Source organism: Octopus sinensis, linkage group LG5 (genome assembly GCF_006345805.1).
Source record: "Octopus sinensis linkage group LG5, ASM634580v1, whole genome shotgun sequence".
NCBI classification, from domain to species: domain Eukaryota; kingdom Metazoa; phylum Mollusca; class Cephalopoda; order Octopoda; family Octopodidae; genus Octopus; species Octopus sinensis.
In genome coordinates, this window is record NC_043001.1 from 51,186,055 (window position 1) to 51,208,937 (window position 22,883).

General features: G+C 35.5%; 1 protein-coding gene across 9 annotated transcripts in view; it reads right to left on the reverse strand.

Annotated features, from left to right (window-relative positions):
* The window catches only part of LOC115211591, a 91,712-nt gene that overhangs the window by 10,766 nt on the left and 58,063 nt on the right, over positions 1–22,883 (reverse strand). For 7 of the 9 annotated variants that reach the window (XM_036503430.1, XM_029780155.2, XM_036503429.1 and 4 more), the window contains 4 exons: positions 20,858–20,882; positions 18,992–19,063; positions 7,017–7,066; positions 1,716–1,740 (listed from right to left, as the gene is read on the reverse strand). In XM_036503430.1, coding sequence (XP_036359323.1) covers positions 1,716–1,740; positions 7,017–7,066; positions 18,992–19,063; positions 20,858–20,882 — 172 coding nt within the window. The remainder of the gene's footprint in view (positions 1–1,715; positions 1,741–7,016; positions 7,067–18,991; positions 19,064–20,857; positions 20,883–22,883) is intronic. The other 2 variants (XM_029780157.2, XM_029780158.2) reach the window with 2 other exon arrangements.

Genomic DNA, 22,883 nt, shown 5'->3' on the forward strand with positions numbered 1-22,883 from the left:
GAGAGAGACAGACAAACAAATAGATAGATAAATAGATGGATAGATAGATAGATAGAGAGAGAGAGAGAGAGAGAGAGAGAGACAGACAGACAGACATACAGATGGATAGATAGAGAGAGGGAGGAGGGAGGGATGCCACTTCAATATTACATGTATTCACAATTTATTTATTTATTTATTTATTTAGTCATTTACCATTGTATTGACATGGGTTCAAGCATGGTGACCTCTCCAAGATATCAGTTCTAGGATGGGGAAAATAATGAGAAAAGAATGAAGTGTGGTCATCACTAAAAGCATTTTTGCTTTGTTCTTTTTCTTCTGGCACCTTAAGAAAAACACAAAAAACAAAAATGCTTTCATTGATGACCATGCCTCATCCTTTTCTCATTATTTTCTCCATCCTAGAACTGATATCTTGGAGGGGTCACCATGCTTGAGTCCATGTCAATGCAATGGTAAATGGCTAAATAAATAAATGGTGAATAGAAGTCAAATTGAAGTGGCATCCCTCCCTCCTCCCTCTCTCTACCTATCTTACTGTCCATCCATCCATCCATCCATCCATCCATCCATCTATCTATCTATCTATCTATCTATCTATCTATCTATCTGTCTATCTGTCTATCTATCTATCTATCTATCTATCTATCTATCTCCATTGTCCTGGAACCTCACCCAAAGAAAACAAAAAAAAATGGAAACAATGTTCTCCACTTCTAAACAAAACAAAACAAAAACGTTTTATATAAATGAACATTCAGTTTGCACATTCACAATCTTATTTCACAAGTTTGAAAAATGAATGAAAGTGTTAATAATAATGAATAAATAAAAAATTTTTTCACAAAATTCTGGAGACCTTTTTTATCAATATATGTGTGTGTGTGTGTGTGTGTGTGCATTATATATTCCCCCTACCCCACTAACTTCAGCCTACTAGCTTTTTGCTTTAATACATTCAAATATATCTAAACTGAATTCCTCAAAATGAGGATGGGTTTCTGCTTTTGACAATTGTACTACCTACCCCTTCCTCTATCTATAAATAGAAAAAATTCTTGTTTGTCTCCATTCAACCAAGAATAAAAAAAACCCCTCCCCACTGATAGATCTAAATAACAAAGTGAACTCAATGATAAAATCTACAGGAACATACTACTATCATGTTCTATATATCTACCCTCTTTATAATGTTGGCAAATGAAATAGGGATAAGAATATGCATTGTCCCTTTAATTGGAAAATTCTATATGTGGCTGAAGATTGCTCAGCATATTAAAACTGATGTAATACTTACAGTGTTTAATAAAATGAAGCAGCATGAAACAATTGTACTACTCTACCTTGGATATCCTTATTGCTTATTTTGATTATAGTCACCCCATTTGATTTATATGAATAATACCATACAAAATTCTGGTGCCTTTAACTTAAGTACCATATTCATCTGAATCTAAATTTTGCTGAACTAAATTTCTGAATCTAAATTTTGCTGAATATGTGTGTATATATATATATATATATATATATATATGCATAAATGTACATATATATTTATATTTATATGCACTAGAAAATTAAACCTTTTCATACCTACATTAGAGAAATAAATCATATAACACACACACACACACACACACAGGCATATATATATATATATATATATATATAGAGCAACAAATATAATTTACAAAATATATTTAATATCTTACTCGTCATTTTCCGAGATAAATTCGTCTGCAAAAGAAAAATATTAGTGAGTGTTAGCATGTGTTCAAGATTAATTTGAATCAAGATTAACATAGTGAAAACATATTTGATTATTTCTACCTGTTTATATAACTGATGTATATAATTTGGGGATGGTGCAAGGCATTGGTCATGTGATACAGGTACAGCTGTGTGATTAAGAATTACCTTTGCAGCCTGATGTATCAGTTTCAACCCACCACATGCCATATTGAGCATGTGCCTTCTATCTCAACATAGAGTTGACTTGTGAGTGTAATTTTTTTGAAGGAAACTATACTGAAGCCCATAGTATATATATATATATATATATATATATATACACACACACACAGGGTGCAGTGAATAAACTGTTGTCTAAAAAACCCAAAATAAAAATAACACTGACATTTCATTTAGATATATATTTACTCAACAGATATATTTACCAAAATTACATAAAATATCTTGAAATTTTGTAAATAAAATCACTATCAGCTTCAACCACGGCCTCCAGTCAAGAATCTCCTACAAGTCTTCTGGACGGTCTCCGTGTTGAAACTGGTGAATGCTGCCAAAATCCTTGCTCTCAGTTCATCTTTGGTGTTACAAGGAGTTTTGTTAGTCTCTTGCTCAACCACGCCCACACGTAATAATACTAACGAGGCCTTAAGCCAAAAGGTTTTGGGATCTGATGATATGCTATAAAGTTAAACAATTTATGGACGTGAAACCCTGGGTAATCCCATAAACCAGCCTTATCTAACTTTATTTATATTATAAATAAAGTTAGATAAGGCTTAGATAAATAAAAACTGCACTCTTCAAAAGAATAAGTATAAGGTAAAATTACTACCTGCTTTTATAGGAAGTTGATGCAGGCAGCTTATTCTGTTCCCCTCCGACTTTATTTAATGCAATTGAAAAAAACCACATTATTTATAAGATGACCCAATATATGTCACTTGTTAAGGTTATGTCTATAGATTTTTCCATAGAAATTATACCAATTACTGATTCTGTTATGACATTTCATATCCAAGATGCCTGATGTAAACACCAGTAAGATTGAAGATGAAAAATGGGTAATGGATGTATTTGCCATATTTAACCACTTTAACAAGTGATGTAATAGCACTGTGGCCATAATAGTTTTGACTCATAAAAATGTTTAACATGCTTTGTAGCATATAATGGTTGCATAATGAAATACAGGTCATTAATATGTGTGTGCATGTGCACATGTGTATGTATGTACATATTTATGTATGTACGTGTCTGAATAATGGCTAAGAATACTCTTCCCTTTGGAAAATGCCCTCTGAGAACCAAAGGAGTTTATTTCTCACAGAAGGAAGAATACTGCCATTTATGTCATTATATCAATAAAGAAAACTGATCCAACAAGCATGACATGCCTATTATTGTACTATTTCTCAGTCAAATAACTCCACTTATTTTATTTTATTGGACTCTACAAACAAACCACATTCCACTCCTACTTCCTGACATAATATGCCCTATTATTAATTGGTGCACAATATCAATGATAAGCTTTTGATGAGAATTCTTTTATCATTTTTAGTTTTTAACTATGAGGGGCGTTCAAAAAGTAATGCCCCTGACCCATTTGCAATTGTTTGATATAGCTGAAATTTTGCATGTGCAATTATCAATATCTCTATAACTTAAGTGGCAAATTACAGCTCGGAACTAATTGTGGTCTCTGATTTGCAGGTGTTTGTACTGAGTCAAGTGTGAAATGGAGCCTGTTGAATGTCGAGCAATGATCCGGTTTTTGTATTTGAAAGGACGCACACCACGGGAGACTTTTGATGAAATGAAAGTAATTTGTGGTGATGATGCCCCAACATATGACCTTGTAAAACGCTGGCATCATGAATTCAAACATGGTCGGAACTCTGTGGAAACAGCTCCCAGATCTGGTCGCCCCACTTCTGCTATTGATGAGGCATCTGTCCATCAAGTTGAGGCTGCCATTTTGGAAGATCGACGCATAACTATTCACCAAATAGCCCATGAGGTCAAGATTAGTACCGGGTCTGTGGAAACTATCATTCATGACCAATTGCATATGCAAAAGGTGCCTGCCAGATGGATTCCCACGTTGCTCACACCTTTCCAGAAGCAAGAACGTGTCGAGTGCTCGAGGATGAATTTGGAGATGTGCCAAGAAGATGAGTCAAAATTTTTCAAAAGACTGATTACACAGGATGAAACCTGGGTCCATCACTATGATCCAGAGACCAAAGCCCAGTCAATGCAGTGGAAGCACCACGACTCACCTCCTCCAAAGAAGGCAAGGGTGCAGGCCTCCACTGGCAAGGTCATGCTCACAGTCTTCTGGGACCAGGACGGAGTAGTGATGACAGATTTCCTGACAAAGGGTACCACAATTACAGGAGCCTATTATGCTTCACTTTTGAGGAAATTAAGAGAAGCTATCAAAATCAAGAGGCGGGGCAAGATCAGCAAAGGCATCCTCCTCCTGCAGGACAATGCTCCGGTCCACAACTCGCGTGTCGCCAGATCAGAAGCACAGGCGTGCGGCTATGAACTCTCCCCCATCCCCCCTACTCTCCTGACCTTGCACCCTCTGATTTTCACCTCTTCCCAGCCATGAAGTTGTTTTTGAAAGGAAAACGTTTCCCAGATGATGCAGCCTTGATTTCTGAAGTCACGTCGTGGTAGGTAGACCAGGCTGGGGTCTTCTACAAAAATGGTCTCCAGAGCTGCATCAAACAATGGGAGAAATGTGTAACTCTGGGTGGTTCCTATGTAGAAAAAGACTAATAACTACGCCAAGTTTTGTTGCTCTACTGCTATGGGAAGTGGGTCAGGGGCATTAGTTATTGAACGCCCCTCATAGTTTTCCACATTTGTCTATGGCCATATTAGGATACTGCCTGTGAGAGTATTCCATTTACTTTTAAGATTCATTAACTCTTTAGTATTTGGCTTCTTCAGTCAAATATAATGTTTATTTATTCACATTGCTTCAAATTAATTATGCATTATCTCATGGATTTGAAATTTCAGTGATATAATCATTAATTTTGCACTGATATCATAGGGTAAATGTGAGAAGTAGAGCATGATCTGTTTGAACATAAAGCAAGTAGGTTATTTGGGTTGGATATAGCCAGATTAAATGTTAAAGAGTTAAATAAATCAATTCAATGTGATGAGCCAGCAGAATAATTAGCATGCTGGATAAAATTCTTAATAACATTTTTTATGGGTTTATATTCCGAGTTCAAATACTACCGAGGTTGACTTTGCCGTTCGTCCTTTTGGGTTTAATAAAATATTATTCCAGTCAAGCACTGGGGGCGATGTAGTTCACTAACCATCCCATTAAAATTACAGGCCTTGAGTCCACAGCAGAAAGCATTAAAATAAAATTGACTCTAGTACTCATGCTTTATTTTTTTGACCACAGAAATGTTAAATCTCAGCGAAATTGGAACTCAAACTATAAAGAACCTTAACTAAATATCACTGGCACAAAAAAAAAGCACCCAGCCTTTTGTTTGGAAGTGTCATTCAATTATTTTGATGGCTTGTAATTGTTGAACAAAGATGGTGCACTAGTTGACTGCTTGCTGTATTATCCTCACCAGATTGGCTAATTGTAAGATTGCACTGAGTGAAAGCCTCTAACCTCTTCTGCAAGATCACATACTCAACAGCAGAAAGACTGAAGATCGTGAAAGCATCTGTGAAAACAGGTTCTGGATAAAGGCTTACAAGCAAAGAGAATAAAATGTTGGTTAAGAAGTGGTACACAACAGGGTCAGTGAACAATGCCTCAAAAAAAGAGATCCTACAGTTTGAATGCAGGAAATTATTAAGGACATTCACCAAAGGATTATTAAAAGCCCAAAGAAAAGAACACATAAATTGGCACAACAGTCTCACATAAGCAGATCATGCCAATAAGTGTTGAAAAGTCTAAATTTGAAGCCATGTCATTTCACATGTCTAAAGTTGAAGCTCTGCCATTTCACACATGTACAGTAATTAAAAGTGGATGACAAGAGCAAATAAGTAAATAACTGCACATGGCTTGTGGAGAGCAGTTAGAAGCAACTGAAATAACACAATAACACTTGCAAATAAAAGGTCAGGTGCTTTTTTAGGTGTGCATATATATTTCTGTATTTGCACTATGCTGCGGGACCTGGGTTACTTTTTCGTGGGCCACTCTGTATATATGATGGGTTTCTTTTAGTTTCTTTCTACCAAATCCACTCACAATGCTTTGGTCAGTCAAGGGATATAGTAGAAGATTCTTGACCAAGGTGCAATGTAGTGGGATTGAAGCTTAATTATTTGATTGGGAAAAACTACAGAGTTAATTTTCATTGAAGCAGTTTACAACTGAGTCAATGACATTATTAATCTTTCTTGAATATAGCACAGGCATGGCTCTGTGGTAAGAAGCTTGTTTCCCAACCACATCATTCTGGGTTCAGTCCCACTGTGTGCACCTTGGCCAAGTGTCTTCTGCTATAGCCTTGGGGTGACCAAAGCCTTGTGAGTAGATTTGGTAGATAGAAACTGAAAGAAGCCCATCGTATGTGTGCGTGTTTGTGTGTGTGTGTCTTTGTGTCTGAGTTTATCCACCCCATGTGACAGCTAGTATTGGTGTGTTTATGTTCCCATAACATAGTGGATCAGCGAAAGAGATCGATAGAATAAGTATCGAGCTTTACTAAATAATAATAAGTACTGTGGTTGATAAGTTTTATTAAAATCCTTCAAGGTAGTGCTCTAGCATGGCCACAGTCAAATGGCCAAAACAGGTGAACGGTAAAAGATAGATAGTAAATAGAGCTTATAGATTCAGGATGTTAAACGACCGATCTACTCAATACTATTCAGGATCATAATGGCTGCTGTGATCAAATTTGAGAAAGCTAAACCAGCTGACGTTACTCAAGAAAATTCAATATTAGTTGTTGTTGTTGTTGGTGTTGGTGACGGTAGTGGTGTTTTATTAACTTGCAGGTCTACGCAGTCAGACCTAGGATCAAAAATATTTTACTCTTAATCATCTGTTCTGTTTTTCTTTTTCTGGCATAATTTATCTAGAATTACATTTTCTAATATACAGTCCCTCCACCTTTTTTTTCCTCAAGACAATATTATATGATTTGATACAAATTTAGATGCAGTTTCTTTTAGGCCTAGTAAGCATTTAAATGCTCCCTAATTGACTCATTCAATATTTAGTTATGAATGAAGGAATGTACCCTTACCTTTGTTGAAATCCCTAATGTACTTTATACTGGATAACTTTGTACTGTCACTAGAAAGAAATAATGCAGAAAAATTAAATAGGCATTTTATGTACAACACAGGGTTAATCAAAAGGAGTAGAATAAATTGAAATTTTAGTAAAGCTTTTGTTGTGATAAGAAATTATAAGAACATAAATGCATACATTTTATGCTTTTGATGTGTGAGGAAAAGGGATTCGGGATACTTGATATATCAAAATATGTTGACCACCCCCAAAGAAGATATAGTCAACTTCCTTCTACAATTAATAGTATAGAATATTCATCTGTTATATAAAGCAGTCATGCATTAAGCTATTAGTAGGAGATAGCTTAATTTGCATAGTTATGTGTTAGAATGCTCATTATTAAATAACATATTTTAGGCACATAAGGCACAACAAAGTGTGAATCAGAAAGGCTGAAATAAATTCAAATATTAGAAAACCTGTAGTTGTCATGAAAAATTATAAGAATGTAAATACATTCCTTCTCTATTTTTGAATTGTGGGAAAAGAGATGAACAGACTTGTAATAAAGCATTTTTCGTTTTGTTGACCACTCCTTAGAAGTAACTTTCCCTCCTCAATCAACAGTAAGAATTCTCTTCTTTCACAGTTGATGGTTTTCTAATATTTAAAGTATTTCAATTTTTCAAAATTAGTTATTATAAACAAATTTAAAGCTTAATCAAGCCAAATGCAGCAGTGTTGTTAACTAAAAAGTTTTTTAGGCCATTATAAAATGCCTGAATGCATCATTTTATTAAAACAAAATATTTAATTAGTCATTCACAATAATTACATAATTACATTAAGAACATGCAACTATATATATATAATTACATAATTACATTAAGAACATGCAACTATATATATATATATATATATATATATATATATATATATACATGTATTCAATAACACATGCTACTTAAATACTTATACCATTTTATGTTACTTAATGACCTCTTCACATACAAACATTTAATTAAAGCATCAGGCAAGACCGCATGATTAAAAAGTTTCTTTTGCAGCTTTGTGATATTTGGGTTTGATCTCTTTGTGTGTGGAACATTGAGAAAGTTTCACATTTAGTTGACCAACAACTTGTGAGTGGGATTTGCTGGGTGGAAACTACAGTGAAGCATATATATATATATATATATATATATATATATATATCTAATGTAGGATAAATTTTTTCGAAAAAAATTTTATCAATGGCCAGCATATTAAAAAATACCTTTAAAGGTTAAAATTATAAACAATTCATAAATAAGGGCAAACGAAAAAATTTCTAATGCCAAATATGCCGAAAAATTGGACATATTGTCCATTAACCATATAATTTTTTCACTATATGCACACTACTCGAAAAAAGTTGGACAGAAATTTCTAAAAAATTCCATTATTACCATATCGGACCGATTTCAGGGTTAGCTTATAACAGCCCTCCCTTAGTCAGTGATACATGTGGCAAAAGAAATAAATGAGATACTTAATGTCCAATCTTTTTGTTTGCCCTTATTTATGAATTGTATATGTATATATATATATATATATATATATATATATATACATATATATATACATATATATTATTTTTATAATATTTGTATGTGTATTTCTATCTATCTATCTATACACACACATGCACACACACACACATATGTATATACAAATACATACAGTAAAAAGCTGAAATGGGTACCAGAATTGCAGGTGCTGGCACAGTAATGTGCTAGCTTCAAACTTTAATCTTCAGAAGAGAAGGGGTTGGCAAAAATACCTAACTTGTTAACTTTAATTAGATTTTCATACCCACCCTAGTATGTGGTCATGAATGTTGGGTAATGGCTGAAGGAGTACTACAAGTGGCTGAAAGGCAATTCCTCTGAAAGATCTCTGGAGCAAAATTACTCAGCAGGGTGGGTAGCTCAGATATTAGGGTGTCTTTTTAGGTCAAGCCACAACTTCCCTCATTGAGAGGTCACAGCTCTGGTTCTATGAACATCTGATTAGAATGCTACTAGAAAGAATTGTCAAATAGATTCTTCAAGCTGAGTTAACCAGGAGGAGACCTAGGAGTAGATCAAGAACAAGACAGCTGGATAATATTCGCAGTCTTAGTTGGTCATGCTAAGGAATCCAACTGGTAAATGTAATAACAGTTGCTTCAGATAGGACCCTATGGTGGAGTTGCTTGAAGACTCTATGTTCACAACCCTCCCAGGTATAGTGGCAAAGAAGATGGATGGATTGCTCAGGTGTGAGGGCATGCACAGTTGCAACATGATGCTACATTCATCATTTGTCATTATATTCCTGGGTTCCCCTAGACGACCCATTAAGGAGAGTTCCTATCAGTCCCCATCTATATGAGACACCTGCTCATCTGCCATGACCATATGGCATTTGGTTGACCAGCATAAGCTATCAATCCTGTTGGATCCTCAACGAAGGGAACAGCAGGGTCTAAGAAAATCAAGCAACATGGCCAAGCAGTTTGAGTTGGTGTTACTTATTCATACAAGATGGATGGATATCTATCTATCTGTCTGTCTGTCTGTCTGTCTGTCTGCCTGCCTGTCTGCCTACCTGTCTGTCTATCTATTCATCTATCTGTCTGTCGCTCCCCCCCCTCTATCTATCTATCTATTTCTGTGTGGTAAGTTTACTTCCTGGCCACATGGTTCCAAGTTCAGTCCCACTGCATGGCACTTTGGGCAAGCATCTTCTTCTATAACCTCGGGTCAACCAAAGCCTTGTGAGTGGATTTGGTAGATGGAAACTAAAAGAAGCCTGTCGTATATACATGTATCTATGTTTGTGTGTGTCTTTGTATTTGTGTTTCTCCTCCTATCACCGTTGATGTGTTTACATCCCTGTAACTTAGTGCTTCAGCAAAATGCTCCAATAAAATAAGTACTAAGCTTAAGAGATAAACCCTGGAGTTGATTTGTTTGACTAAAACCCTTCAAGGTGGTGCTCCAGCATGACTGCTGCCAAATGACTGAAACACGTAAAATACTATATATATATATGTTTATAGTGAGAGAGAGAGCTATGTTATATTTCTTTAGGAACATGGTAGAGTACAGTATAAAGGTCGTCCACCTTTAGAATTATCTAATACTATTGGTAGTATTAGTATATACTTCCAAGGTTAAATTTGGGCATTTATCATGAGTGAAATGTAAAATTGAAGAAATTGAGTCAAGAAGGAGTACAGATGGACATTTATTTATTATTCACTACAATTGTATGGGAGTCGTCATGTGGGAGCCAGAATGCAAGGTTGGAGATAAGTAGACAGCATTCTGGCTCTCACATGACGACTCCCGGAGTGATCATGTGAGAGTCAGCATGCAAGTTTGAAGAAAGAGAGATATGTATATGTGTGTGTGTGTATGTATATGTGGGTGCATGTATGTGTGTATAAGGGCATATATACATTGGTTTGTGTGGAAGAGTGTATGTCTGAGTCTCCGTGTGAGTATGTGTATATGTATCTGACCACTGAATACTAAAGGTCAGCCTAAGAGATTCTTATATATGGCCAACCATGACAAACATACCAAGATACAAAAAATAGAAGACCAATCCCATTTAAATGCCAGCCAGTACCAGCTACTACCATTCATAGCAGTCTGACAAACACATTCTCACAGCAAACACCATGGGTCTATCAGCCCTACTAAATTCAAACTACGATGAACAGAGAAGATAGCCTTGAAGTTGATGATTTTAAACTAATGGAAACAACACTCATATATCACCTGAGGAAACACAACTAGATCTCATTATGCAAACAAACAGTTGCATAATCAAATACCTGTATTCTTGGAGAACTACATTGCATTGCAACAATTGCAGCCAATAATAAATAAATCTCTAATAGTACTCCTTTTTCTTGACTCCAATTTCTTCAATATATACATTTAAAAGAGTGGATGTGTTTTTCTATCTCTCTTCTATCTTTTCTCTTTTCAAAAAAATGCTTCTCCCAGCATTCACTATTTTCCTCTTGTTCTGGTCTAATAACCTTCCATGTTTGTTTTTGTTTGGTTTCCTTTTATGTCTCCACTTTTACCTTCTATGAATCCTAAATTTATGGAAGCAATTGACTTTAAAGACTCATATTATCATTGAATGCTTGAAATAAGGAGTTGATAGACAGCTGACAACTGATGAAGAGTCCTTTTTCTATGTTTACTTGTCCTGTTTTCCATTTTATTTCTCATTGCTTATGTCTTTCACTCACTTTCCCCTTGTTTGTTTACATATTTCATGTTATTTGCATCATGGGTGATGTCCTGTACCCATATATGCTTGTGTGTGTGTGTGTATATATATGTATATGTATATATATATATATATATATATATATATATATATATATATATATATATACAATAAAAGCAATTAAGATTCAAGTCAATTCTAATGAATTTACTTGAATACGGTACTTAACTTAGATGCACCAGAAAACTATATGGTGTTAACCATACAGTAATGTGGGGTGATTATAAACGAGAAAGAAGCAACAAGAATGGATTAGTTTTTAGTACAATTGTTTCATACAAAGACAGGCTTTATTAAAAGTTGCAAAAATTGCAGCAGATAAAAGTGTCCCATACTCATCAGCTAAAATACATGTGAGTTCTCCAAACATCTTAGTGGGTGAGGCTATACTCATGAAGTATTGGAGATAATTTCATTAAAAGCAGATTTAGGTTGTAAACAGATTTCCAAAGTTCCTTAATGATGATGCACAGTCTTATCACAGGTTTTTAAAAAAAGCTTATTAGCTTCACAGAGAAGGTGAATTAATCCGTAGTGTAGATGTAAATTTCCAGAGATATGAGGAGGAATTTCATACTCACAGACGATGAATTTATCCATGGTTAATCCACAATGAGGTGGGTATCATTTCATGCTATATGATAAGGTATTTGCCACATTACTGCTCTCTTCACAAGACTGCTAAGTTATGACTTCTAAAGGCTGAAGGAATTTTTTGTGGAGCAAAGAAAAGAAAAGAAAGGAAAGAGAAGAAAAGAGACAATGGAAAAGGAAATAGAAAAAAAGAAAAAAAGAAAAAGGAAAAAAGAAAAAAAGGAAAAGAAAAAGAAAAAAGGGGAGAAGAAAAGAAAAAAGAAAAAGAAAAGGAAAAAAAGGGAAAAGAAAAAAGGGAAAGAAGGGAGAAAAGAAAAAACGCCCACATAGAGTATACTGTGATAACTTAGAGGGAAGGGGTTCTAAAGTGACTTACTACACAGAAGAATTTGTAGACGGCCTGGCTGGCTTGAATTTGTAAGAATCCAGGAACTATAAGGAGAATATTATTTTTGACCAGTAAAACAGCTATTTTATTGCCAACCTGTAGATATTGCCAACAAAGCAGATATGAATCTAAAGAGAATCTAAAGAGATAACAAGGTCAGGGGTAGAGGGGTCAAAGGCTATCATCAAAAGGAAATACATTAAGAGAAAAAATCTAAGTGCAATCCTAACAAGAGGTCATTTAAATTTATTTATTTATTTATTCCTGTTACTGTCTTAAATTGTTGCCGTTACTATCAATACATTGACAGACTACAGGTCAAAACTTAGAAGTTAGTTATATTGAAATTTCTCATACTACTTTCAAGGGAGTAGCCTTACTTATTTAATTTTGTAATAGAATTATGAAGCCTAAGTAACTTATTTTATTAAAGTTGTGTTACCTAAATTAGATTAAATTAAAAATTAAAAATTAAAATTAAGAATTTAAAATTAAATAAAACTTCATTTAAGCAACGTACAAGTACTATTTATTTCCTTATGCTCGAAATCAGGTGCAGTTATAAAGAAATTGCCTGAACAGGTGCACTGTGTACCATGCCAACAGGTGTTGAAGTGGCTGCAGAGCAACATGAGTTGAAGTGTTTTGCTCAAGAACACAATGGACCACCTGGTCTAGGAAATGAAACCATGATCTCGCAGTCATGAGTGCAACAGCCTAACCACTAGACCATGTGCCCTCATACACACACACACACACATACAGAGAGAGAAAAAGCAGGAGAGAGACGGTCAGAGATATCCTCAGCCTGTATATACACAACACACACACACACGCACACACACCACACACACACACACACACACACACACACACACACAAGTGCATAAGCAATACATTAGATATAGCAGTGTTTAAACCAAGCCCAGCTATGCCCCCAATCACATAATAACTGCAAGCCAATGAAGGAGGCTTCGGCATTGGTTGCTCTCTATAGACTACAATTAGCAACCAAATTTCTCTCATATTACATCCTGTTGTTTCAAAAAAGTCACACTGGATTATATAGTCCTTGATATGCTATGTCTTAAACAAAAGAAAAAGATACGATGGTCATTGCTGAATCATTTGCGTTCTTAAGTCAGTTTGCTTATGATTGACATAAAGCTTTAAAAAGCAACCACAAAAGCCAGCTAAAAAGAGCATAAAATAACATACTTTGCTGCATCATAAACAGCACATGACCTATACCCACAGATAAGGTGCATAATGAAATCACAAATAAAAAATATAGCAGGCATGATGTGTCATGTAATCAATATTATTTTTAGTTTTTATTAATGATCTTCTGGATGATATCATGTTTAAACTTGTCAATCTCTTCTTGCTTGACTGAGGAACATTTGACTTGTATGATTGAGTGAAAATGATCAGTTTTCTGAAACTTAATTTGTGTTACTTTCAGCTCAGTAAAAACTAAACTTTTTTTCCCCCATTAATCATTAAAGAATTATGATGGTATTCCTATTTCTCTGTCTGACATCGGTTTTTTTTTGTGTGTGTGTTTTTCAGTCTTCTTGTCTTTATGTTTTAAGTTTAACTTTATCTAAAGATCTTAACTGGAATGATTAATCCTTTAGCATTCAAATTCCTGTGAAATGTGATGCTTATTTCTTCATATTATTTCAAATTGATTATGTATTTTCTTGTAGCATCAAGATTTTGATGATGTGATTGTTTATTTTTACAATGACACAGTAGGGCAGGTGTAAGAAGCCAGATCTAGCTTGTCTGAGCATAAAACAAGAATATTTGGATTAGATATGGCCTATTTAAATGCTAAAGGGTTACATTAGAACTAATGTTAAATCAACCATTACGAATGTTAATTCATTATATTGAGCTCATCACTTTGTTTTCTTCAAATGTACTGTTCATTGTTATGACTCTCTTATTTACTTTTGTATGGAATGCTGTTGGTACACTTAGGCTGGTGATCTTTCTCTCTTTTGTTCAAAACCAATATTCTAACCATACAGGTTCTGTTTTGGCAGTAAAACTTCAACCCCACTCTCATAACCATTACATTGCTTCTTTATCTCTATTCTATAAATACTTCTGTGATTATTGTCCTACCAGACTTTCATTCCTTGTACCATCTCTTCTTAAGATTATTACATGAGTGACTCATCTTTCTGCTAAATCTTATCCCTTCAACATTATCTCCTACTCTAAGAAGTGTTCCTATTCCAGTAGTTTCTTTCCTGAACTATCTGTCTTTTGAAATTCTCTTTCTTGTTTTCTAGATAAATATGATATAAAACTCTTTAAGTCCTGTGCTGATTATTTTATAATTCTTAAGACAACCCATTTTCTTTATATTTTCATACATATAGATTTTTACCGCTTTCTTTTCTAACTTCCAAGATACTAAGTAGTTGTTTTAAACTTGTTTTGATTTATTCTTACTAGTAACTTGCCACCTTGTTAAGAATGACTTCCAATAAAATAAAAAAAAATTTATATGCTTTAACATTCAGATTATTCTATCAAATGCAATGCTTATTTATTTCCATTGTTTTGAATTAATCATATATTATCCTGTGGCTTTGAGATTTCACTGAAGTGATTGTTTATTTTTAGAATGACCTCATAGGGTCGGTGTAAGAGACTGAGAGATAAAATTCCAAACTTGAAGTAACTAGTGGGTTTGATATCATCAACTAAAACCTACCAAGGCATTGCACCACATTGAATGAATGAAACATAAAAGAATAGAGAATAAAGGAATTTCTTAATATGTATACATAGACTGTCACACATTCATATATATTATGTATGTATATATATTAACCATTATCATCATTGTTTCAACACCCACTTTTCCATGTTCACATGGAGAAAGATTCTTGACTAGTTTAAGCATAAAATAGGTAGAATATTTTGGCTGGATATGGCTGGTTTAAATGCTAAAGGGTTAAAGTGGAATTAATGTGAGATCTAAAAGTCATTAAGAGGGCCCATTCTGTGAGTGAATTAAAGACCATCTATTTCAATGGTTCTGAAATGGCATACCACAGAATTTTGGATTTCTAAAAATATAATTTAATGTAGACGCAGGAGTGGCTGTGTGGTAACTAGCTTGCTTACCAACCACATGGTTCCAGGTTCAGTCCCACTGTGTGGCATCTTGGGCATCTTCTACTATAGCCTTGGGCTGACCAAAGCCTTGTGAGTGGATTTGGTAGACGGAAACTGAAAGAAGCCTGTCATATCTATGTATATAAATATATGTGTGTGTGTGTGTGTGTTCATCTCCCTAGCATTGCTTGACAACCAATGCTGGTGTGTTTATGTCCCTGTCACTTGGTGGTTCGGCAAAAGAGACCAATAGAATAAGTACTAGGCTTACAAAGAATAAGTCCCAGGCTCGATTTGCTCGACCAAAGGCGGTGCTCCAGCATGGCCACAGTCAAATGACTGAAACAAATAAAAGAGTAAAAGAGTAATGCTTTGGGAAATCTGTACTAATGCTTGAATATCTTGAAAACCATATGTTATTTATAATTGTGTTATATAAACAAAGGTACGCAACAGTTCTGGATATTGCAGTAGCAATCTGTGCTGCATCTTTAGCAATCTTGGGTTTTTCTGGCCTTTGGAATAATAATGAATCATTGAAGTTAGGGCAGCTAAAGTTCAGTTTAAGTTTGTTTAGATTAATAACATTAGATTAATGGATGTAGGTAGGTGTGTGTCTATACAGGCATGGCTGTGTGATTAAGAAGTTTGTTTTCCAACTTCATCCATATGGTTTCAGGTTTGTCTAACTGCATGACACTCTTGGAAAGTGTCTTCTCCCGCAGCCCTGGGCTGACCAAAGCCTTGACTAGATTTGATTGACAGAAACTGAAAGAAGCCTGTCATATCTTTTAGTTGTTTCAGTCAGTAGACTGTGGTCATGCTGGGGCACCACCTTGAATTTTTAGTCAAATGAATCGACCCCAGTACTTATTTTTTAAAGCCTGGTACTTATTCTATTGGTCTCTTTTGCTGAACTAAGTTACGGGGACGTAAACACACCAATACTGGTTGTCAAGTGGTGATGGGGGACAAACAATACAGACACATGCATACACACCACACACACACACACACATACACAATATTAGATTAGTGAAGAACTCCAGGTATCCTTGTGGTAGGGTCCAAGTTATGGAGTTCATCACTAATCTAACTAATAGTGTCAGCCTGGTATGCCAACAGAGAGCTTATGAAGTATTCTACCTGGATTAATAATCCATCACTATTTATTTTGTTATATATGAGTATATATATTATTCGAATTTACAGAAAACAAATGACTTAGACAGGTGAAGGAACAACAAGCAAGTGTATTAGTTTAACACTTGGGAAGAGTGGAAAAGTCTTTGATGTTTTGAGCATATGCTCTTTGACAGAAAGAATTGAGAGGAAAAAAGAGAGAGAAAAATGTGTAGGGATTAATAGTTCAACATGATGAAATCAGACCATGCTTGTGAAAAGACCCTAAATGATGGTGCATATGCAACTGCACATTCTCTATGCTGCAGAAACACATGTTGGTCATTTATCTAACTAATTATGTTGTATAATTAGCAATTAAAATTAAAAGAACATTTCTGGCATCAGGTTGAACATTGTAGTGTCTTTGCAAAAGATGCTGTATAACAGAAGCTTCAAGACTGCATTTGAAAAAATTCCATCTAACTCCCTAGATTACAAGGTAGTTATCAGATCAGGCAAGAATCCATCTTGTCAACCTGGAAGGAGGTTTAATGCTCCAACAGCAAATGAAATAGCTATGCTTCTGGCTGGGCAAGAACATGACAAGCATGACATTGTCCTCCATCTCAGAGACAGCACACTGACAGACACAGTCCAACTACAAATGGAAGCTTCCAAAAATACCATGCTCACAGCATTCTTCAAGCTCTGTCAAGATGATGAATTTGCTACAAGACTGCTATACAATGAAGTTCCACATTTCTATACCTGGTACCAAAACAAATGGAAAAGACATGCACTTGGAGCACCCACACATCATCTGGGAATTAAAAAACCAGACACACTTGGCAGAGTCTCTGTTGCTCATCCCAACTACTAAGAGTGTTACTATCTAAGTCTTCTATTACACCATGTCAAGTAATCCACATTATTTACAGCCTTACATATGGTTAATAACATAGTATGTCAAACATATTGCCAGGCTTGCCATCTCAGAGGTCTTCTAGAAGACGATGCACACTGGGATGCCACTCTGACAGAGGCACAAATGTGCAAGTCTCCTTTGCAGCTGAGAAACCTCTTCTCCATCATGGCAACATGATGGGTGAGAATGTCTTCATTCCAAGGATACCTCTTATCTCAAATGACCTCCCCTTTCAGTTCAAGAGACTGCAGTTTCCTGTCAAACTCAGCTTTGCAATGTCTATCAACAAAGCACAAGCTCAATCGCTAAAGGTGGTGGGGCTTAACCTCCTTCAACCTTGCTTCACACATGGTCAGCTGTATGTTGGATGTTCTAGAGTTGGAGATGAAAAGAACCTCTACATTCTCAGTGATAAACATGGCAAGAGAGAAAACACAGTATATGAAGAAGCACTTACATGAATAGTAGGTCCATGTCATGTACATAATCATCCTCATCCTCATCGTTTAACGTCCGTTTTCCATGCTAGCATGGGTTGGACGGTTCGACAGGGGTCTGGGAAGCCAGGAGGCTGTGCCAGGCTCCAGTCTGATTTGGCAGTGTTTCTACAGCTGGATACCCTTCCTAACGCCAACCACTCAGTGAGTGTAGAAGTATAAAACCATTGAGTGTTAAAGTATTACTATTACACTTTCACTTTTCAACTGATATGCGTGAATGTGTGTATAAAAATGCAACAGTAATGTGATATATTCATTGTCTGTTTGAGTGTGTGTGTGTGTGTGTGTGCACGCGCGTATGTGTGTGTGTATGTGTGTGTTTGTACTCTATGCAGGGCATTTCATTGCTTATAATCTGTACCTGTTTTTTGGTTACGAAATAAGTTAGACAAACGTGTATTTACTTTATATACATATATGAGTTGAAAACTTCCTTTCCACATTTCACTTAATGTCTATGTTCCATGCTGGCATGGGTTGCAGAGTTAAGTAGAAAGTTGGTATCTCAGCTACTAGCAGTTGAGACCTGTGTAATCTACATGGCAATTTTAAATTTCATTACATTCTTTAACCCAGGCAATGCTGGGTATTTCTGCTAGTATAATACAAATTAGAGTTTGGGACTGGAAGGATATCCAGTCTTAGAAAATTTGTCTCAACAAACTTTGCCCATGTGAGCATGGAAAAGTAGATGTTAAAACAACGATGATAACATTAATATATATATATATATATGTTATGGTCACCCCTCACCATCAGAGGCTTTATATTAACCCACCTGAAAACTGGCACATTCACACACCCTCATAACATAAAACAAAATATTTTGAATGCTACAAATATATAAACGCATACAGAATGATATTTCAATAATGTTACCCATGCAAAAGCATAAAATGTTAAAGTTGACAAACTCAATGCTTTTCATTCCAGCAAAATAGCCATGCAAAGCATAAAATGTTAAAATTGACAACCTCAAGACTTTGTTATTCCAATAATTTTCAAGAGAAGATGTTTTTGTTGAACTATAAGATGAAAGGAAAATCCTTAAAGTAAAAAGAAATTAATAAAAAACAAGGTATAACAAAGAAAGCAATAAACAAGCAGGAGTGAGAAAGATTTGAAATGTTCTTTTCTACTCTAGGCACAAGGCCCGAAATTTTTAGGGAGGGGGACACTTGATTAGAGTTGCAACTGGTACTTAATTAGAGTATGCAACTGGTACTTAATTTATCGACCCCAAAAGGATGAAAGGCAAAATCGACCTCAGTGGAATTTGAACTCAAATGCAAAGACAGACAAAATACTGCTAAGCATTTCGACCAGCATGCTAATGATTCTGCCAGCTTGCCGCTTTAAAGATCTGGGATATTGATGGAACAATTTCAGCATGGGTTATAAGAAAAGTTAGTAACTGATTCCAGCCTGATCAGGCTCATATCCTCAGGGAAAAAGAAAGCTGATTAGTAAGAAAAATGTACAGTGCTTTTCTTTCTATCTACTAACTGACCTTCAACTCTTATATTAAGGTAGCAAGCTGTCTATGTTGTTAGAGCATCTGATAGAATGCCTCACAGAATTTGTCCTGACTCTCATTCCCACCATAACCATTCTCTCTTTCTGTATCATTCTCCAATATGTACTGGGATTTTCTTAAAACAGTCAGATATGATATGAAGAAGTCTCACTGGTTTTACTAGCTGGCAATAACAGCAGTTGACAAAAGTAGAAGTTGGTGCTGAGATAAAGGCAAGAGTAGGTGAAGGGTAGCAACAGAGGTTGTTCAGAGAGGAATAGGAGTGCTGGCTGGCAACACAGCATAGTGAAGTTAAAGTGTATTGGATAGAGGATGATGGTAGCCAAATGCAGCTTCTTATATACTACTGAAGGGCAAGTGGGCAGTGATGAAGATGATGTGATCAGCAACAGGTGGTAAGGACATGATAGATGGAGAGCTCTTAGGCAAAAGGAAATGTAAAAGCAGAGATGATTTGGTAGAGAGGAGGTGGAGCAAGGATGCTAAGTGAAGTGAAACAAAGGCCTGGGTAGGTAGAGGGCAGCAAATGTAGGCTTAAAAGTACCACATTATGGGGTGACAATAGATTTTCATGATGGAGCACTGGAATAACAGGTGATTACTAGACTAAGCTACCATCTTTTTCTATTTTCTATTTTTTCAGTTTCTTTTATTTTTTAGCTTATATTTTAATTCAGCACTGTACAATCTCTTCTACATCCAACATTATTAGCTCTTTATATTGAATAGTTAGGTAGAGTTAATTGGAGGGTAATGCGATTTTTGTCCTTGGATAGCAACTGTTATTTCCTATTTGCTTACCCCTAGAAAGTATGAAAAATGGCTAATATTTTCTTCAAACTTTGCTTTTGTCATGTTTATTCAAACCCCAAAGAATCCCTCTCACACATGGCTATGATGCTCTCCAACATGATCAGAAATGCACATATTGTCAGCCCCTGAGGGACATGCTCAAGGGATTAAGGTCAAATGAACGACAAGCAAATCTGTGGTATTGAGCAGAATATTTGCTATAATGATATTTCTGCTTCAGCAACTCAGCACTGAATCTGTCTGACATGTAACGGAAAATAGGTCAGTTTCAAAGGTCACAACATCAAAGTTTGAAGGGAACAGTAGTCATTTCCTTTGATTTCTAGATAGAAGCAAATAGGAAATAACACTTACTGACCAAAGACAAAAAAATAAAAATAAAATAAAAATTTTGTTACATAGTGTTATACATTAAGTGTTAGAATTATTATGATAGATGTTAGAAAATGAAGAAAAGAAAAATGAATTGTTAAAAAAGAAAACAATTTACCTTGAATATTCCCTTTTTTCAGTAACTGTAAAAAAACAAAACAAAAATACAAAATAAGAATAAGATGGTAATATAACAAATGAATTTTGAAAAAAATTATGTGGAAGTATTTAAGCTGCATAAAAGTAATTAAGTGATTTTAATTGCTTTCATTTCATTCACACCTAGAGTATCTAAATCTCCCTCATATCACTTACTACTGCCTCAAAACAATGGAAGGCTGCATTAGACAATGTAGTCTGAGGTACACTGTAGCTCAAAAAAAAAAAAAATGAATGATGAGATGGTCACAACTGGAATGCTTATGATCATAGGTTTGCTCAATCAAGGCCATCTTGTGGCTAATCAACATCAACAGCAATAACAACAATCGAGTCTCAGAGCCTACATGGAAAGCTCTACATTGTCACTTGACCATCTAGAAAGAGAAGCTAAGTTTCCCCCTGAATGGAAGAGCACATTGGTTAATCATTTGTGGTGGACTATGTCTAGAAAAAAATAAGTGATCTATGTGGTTGTGAGCAGGTATAGGCCTCTTTTTTGGATTTCCCACTCAGTATCCAATGGAACATGGAAAATGTAACCCCTGGACGAAGAGAGGGCTTCTCATTTTCAGCAAAGTAAACTGGAGTAGTGTCTTTCTCAAGGACACAATGCTTCACCTGATCCAAGAATTGAACCCACAACCTTGCAATTGTGAAGCAAAACCAAAAGACATCTTCACACACATGCATGTGCATACATGCACAAACACACACACACACCTATGTCTGTGTGATATCTGGTCACAAAAGGCATATCTGCCTCATGGAATGTATATTTAATTTGGAAAAAAAAAAAGGCATAAAAAAGTAATTTTTTCTAATATTGGCACAAGACCTGAAATTTTAGTGGGGTGGTGATCGTCAATTACATCTGTACTTATTTCATTGACCCCAAAAGGAGGAAAGGCAAGGTTGACCATGACAAAATTTGAACTTAAAATGTTGTTAAACATTTTGTCCATCATTCTAATGATTCTGCCAGCTTGCCACCTTTGCAGGCATAAAAAATAATGATAATGAACACAGAACAATTAACATGATTGCTCATTACTTAATTAGATTAACAAAATAGTAAAACCAAGTGAAGTCTTTATTGTTTTTTGCTATCAAGCTTGATTAACTGAATGTCTAAATCATTCAATCAAAATGTAAGTAGCAAGGTATCCCCCAGACATCATTGTTTCATGTTATGTCCACCTGTGGCAGAATGTGCACTAACATGAGATTCTTGGCTCCACAGTTTAGTGTTGTTTGGTCATCACTCTAGTAGTAGTTTTCTCTGTATTAAATGTTAATGCAGGTGCAAGGTTAGGAATAATGAAGGAGGCATTCTTAAACTTCACAAATAATTTAATCATAGATAAGAACCGATATGAGTTCACCAAGAATATGCTTCGAGTGAACCAGCACAGAAATGTGAAAAGTTACACACAATATTTTGCCCAGTTGTGTTCTGCATGAAAGAAATGCAATAGAAAGTGTACAAAGGCAATTCACACTACAAATGATTCGCTAGTGGCACAAGAGAAATCTGAATGCATGTGGTGTAACATAAGGGCTTGAGGCACACAGTTGCCGGTAGAGGCCATCTTCTTAGCTTAAGCCACATGTAGACAAGTATTGTTGCTCTCCATAACATGGATGTGAACAGGCTGGATTAGGAATAACAAAGAAAGAACAAATTTCTCTGTCTCATATATAGGCTGAAAGACTGCTGGCTCCTCCTAGTGAACAAAACCCTTCCAGAACAGTCAGTGCTATAGTGCAATTACTAAAAGGGACATAAATCCACTGTACTTGGAACATTCTAGAGTGGGAGGTCAGTGATGTTGAATCCCCTGGCTTCCGGAGGACCATAAATAGAACAATGACAGAATCTGTTTCAATTCATAAGATGGCGAGCTGGCAGAAACGTTAGCGCACCGGGTGAAATGCTTAGCGGTATTTCGTTTGGCGTTACATTCCGAGTTCAAATTCCGCTG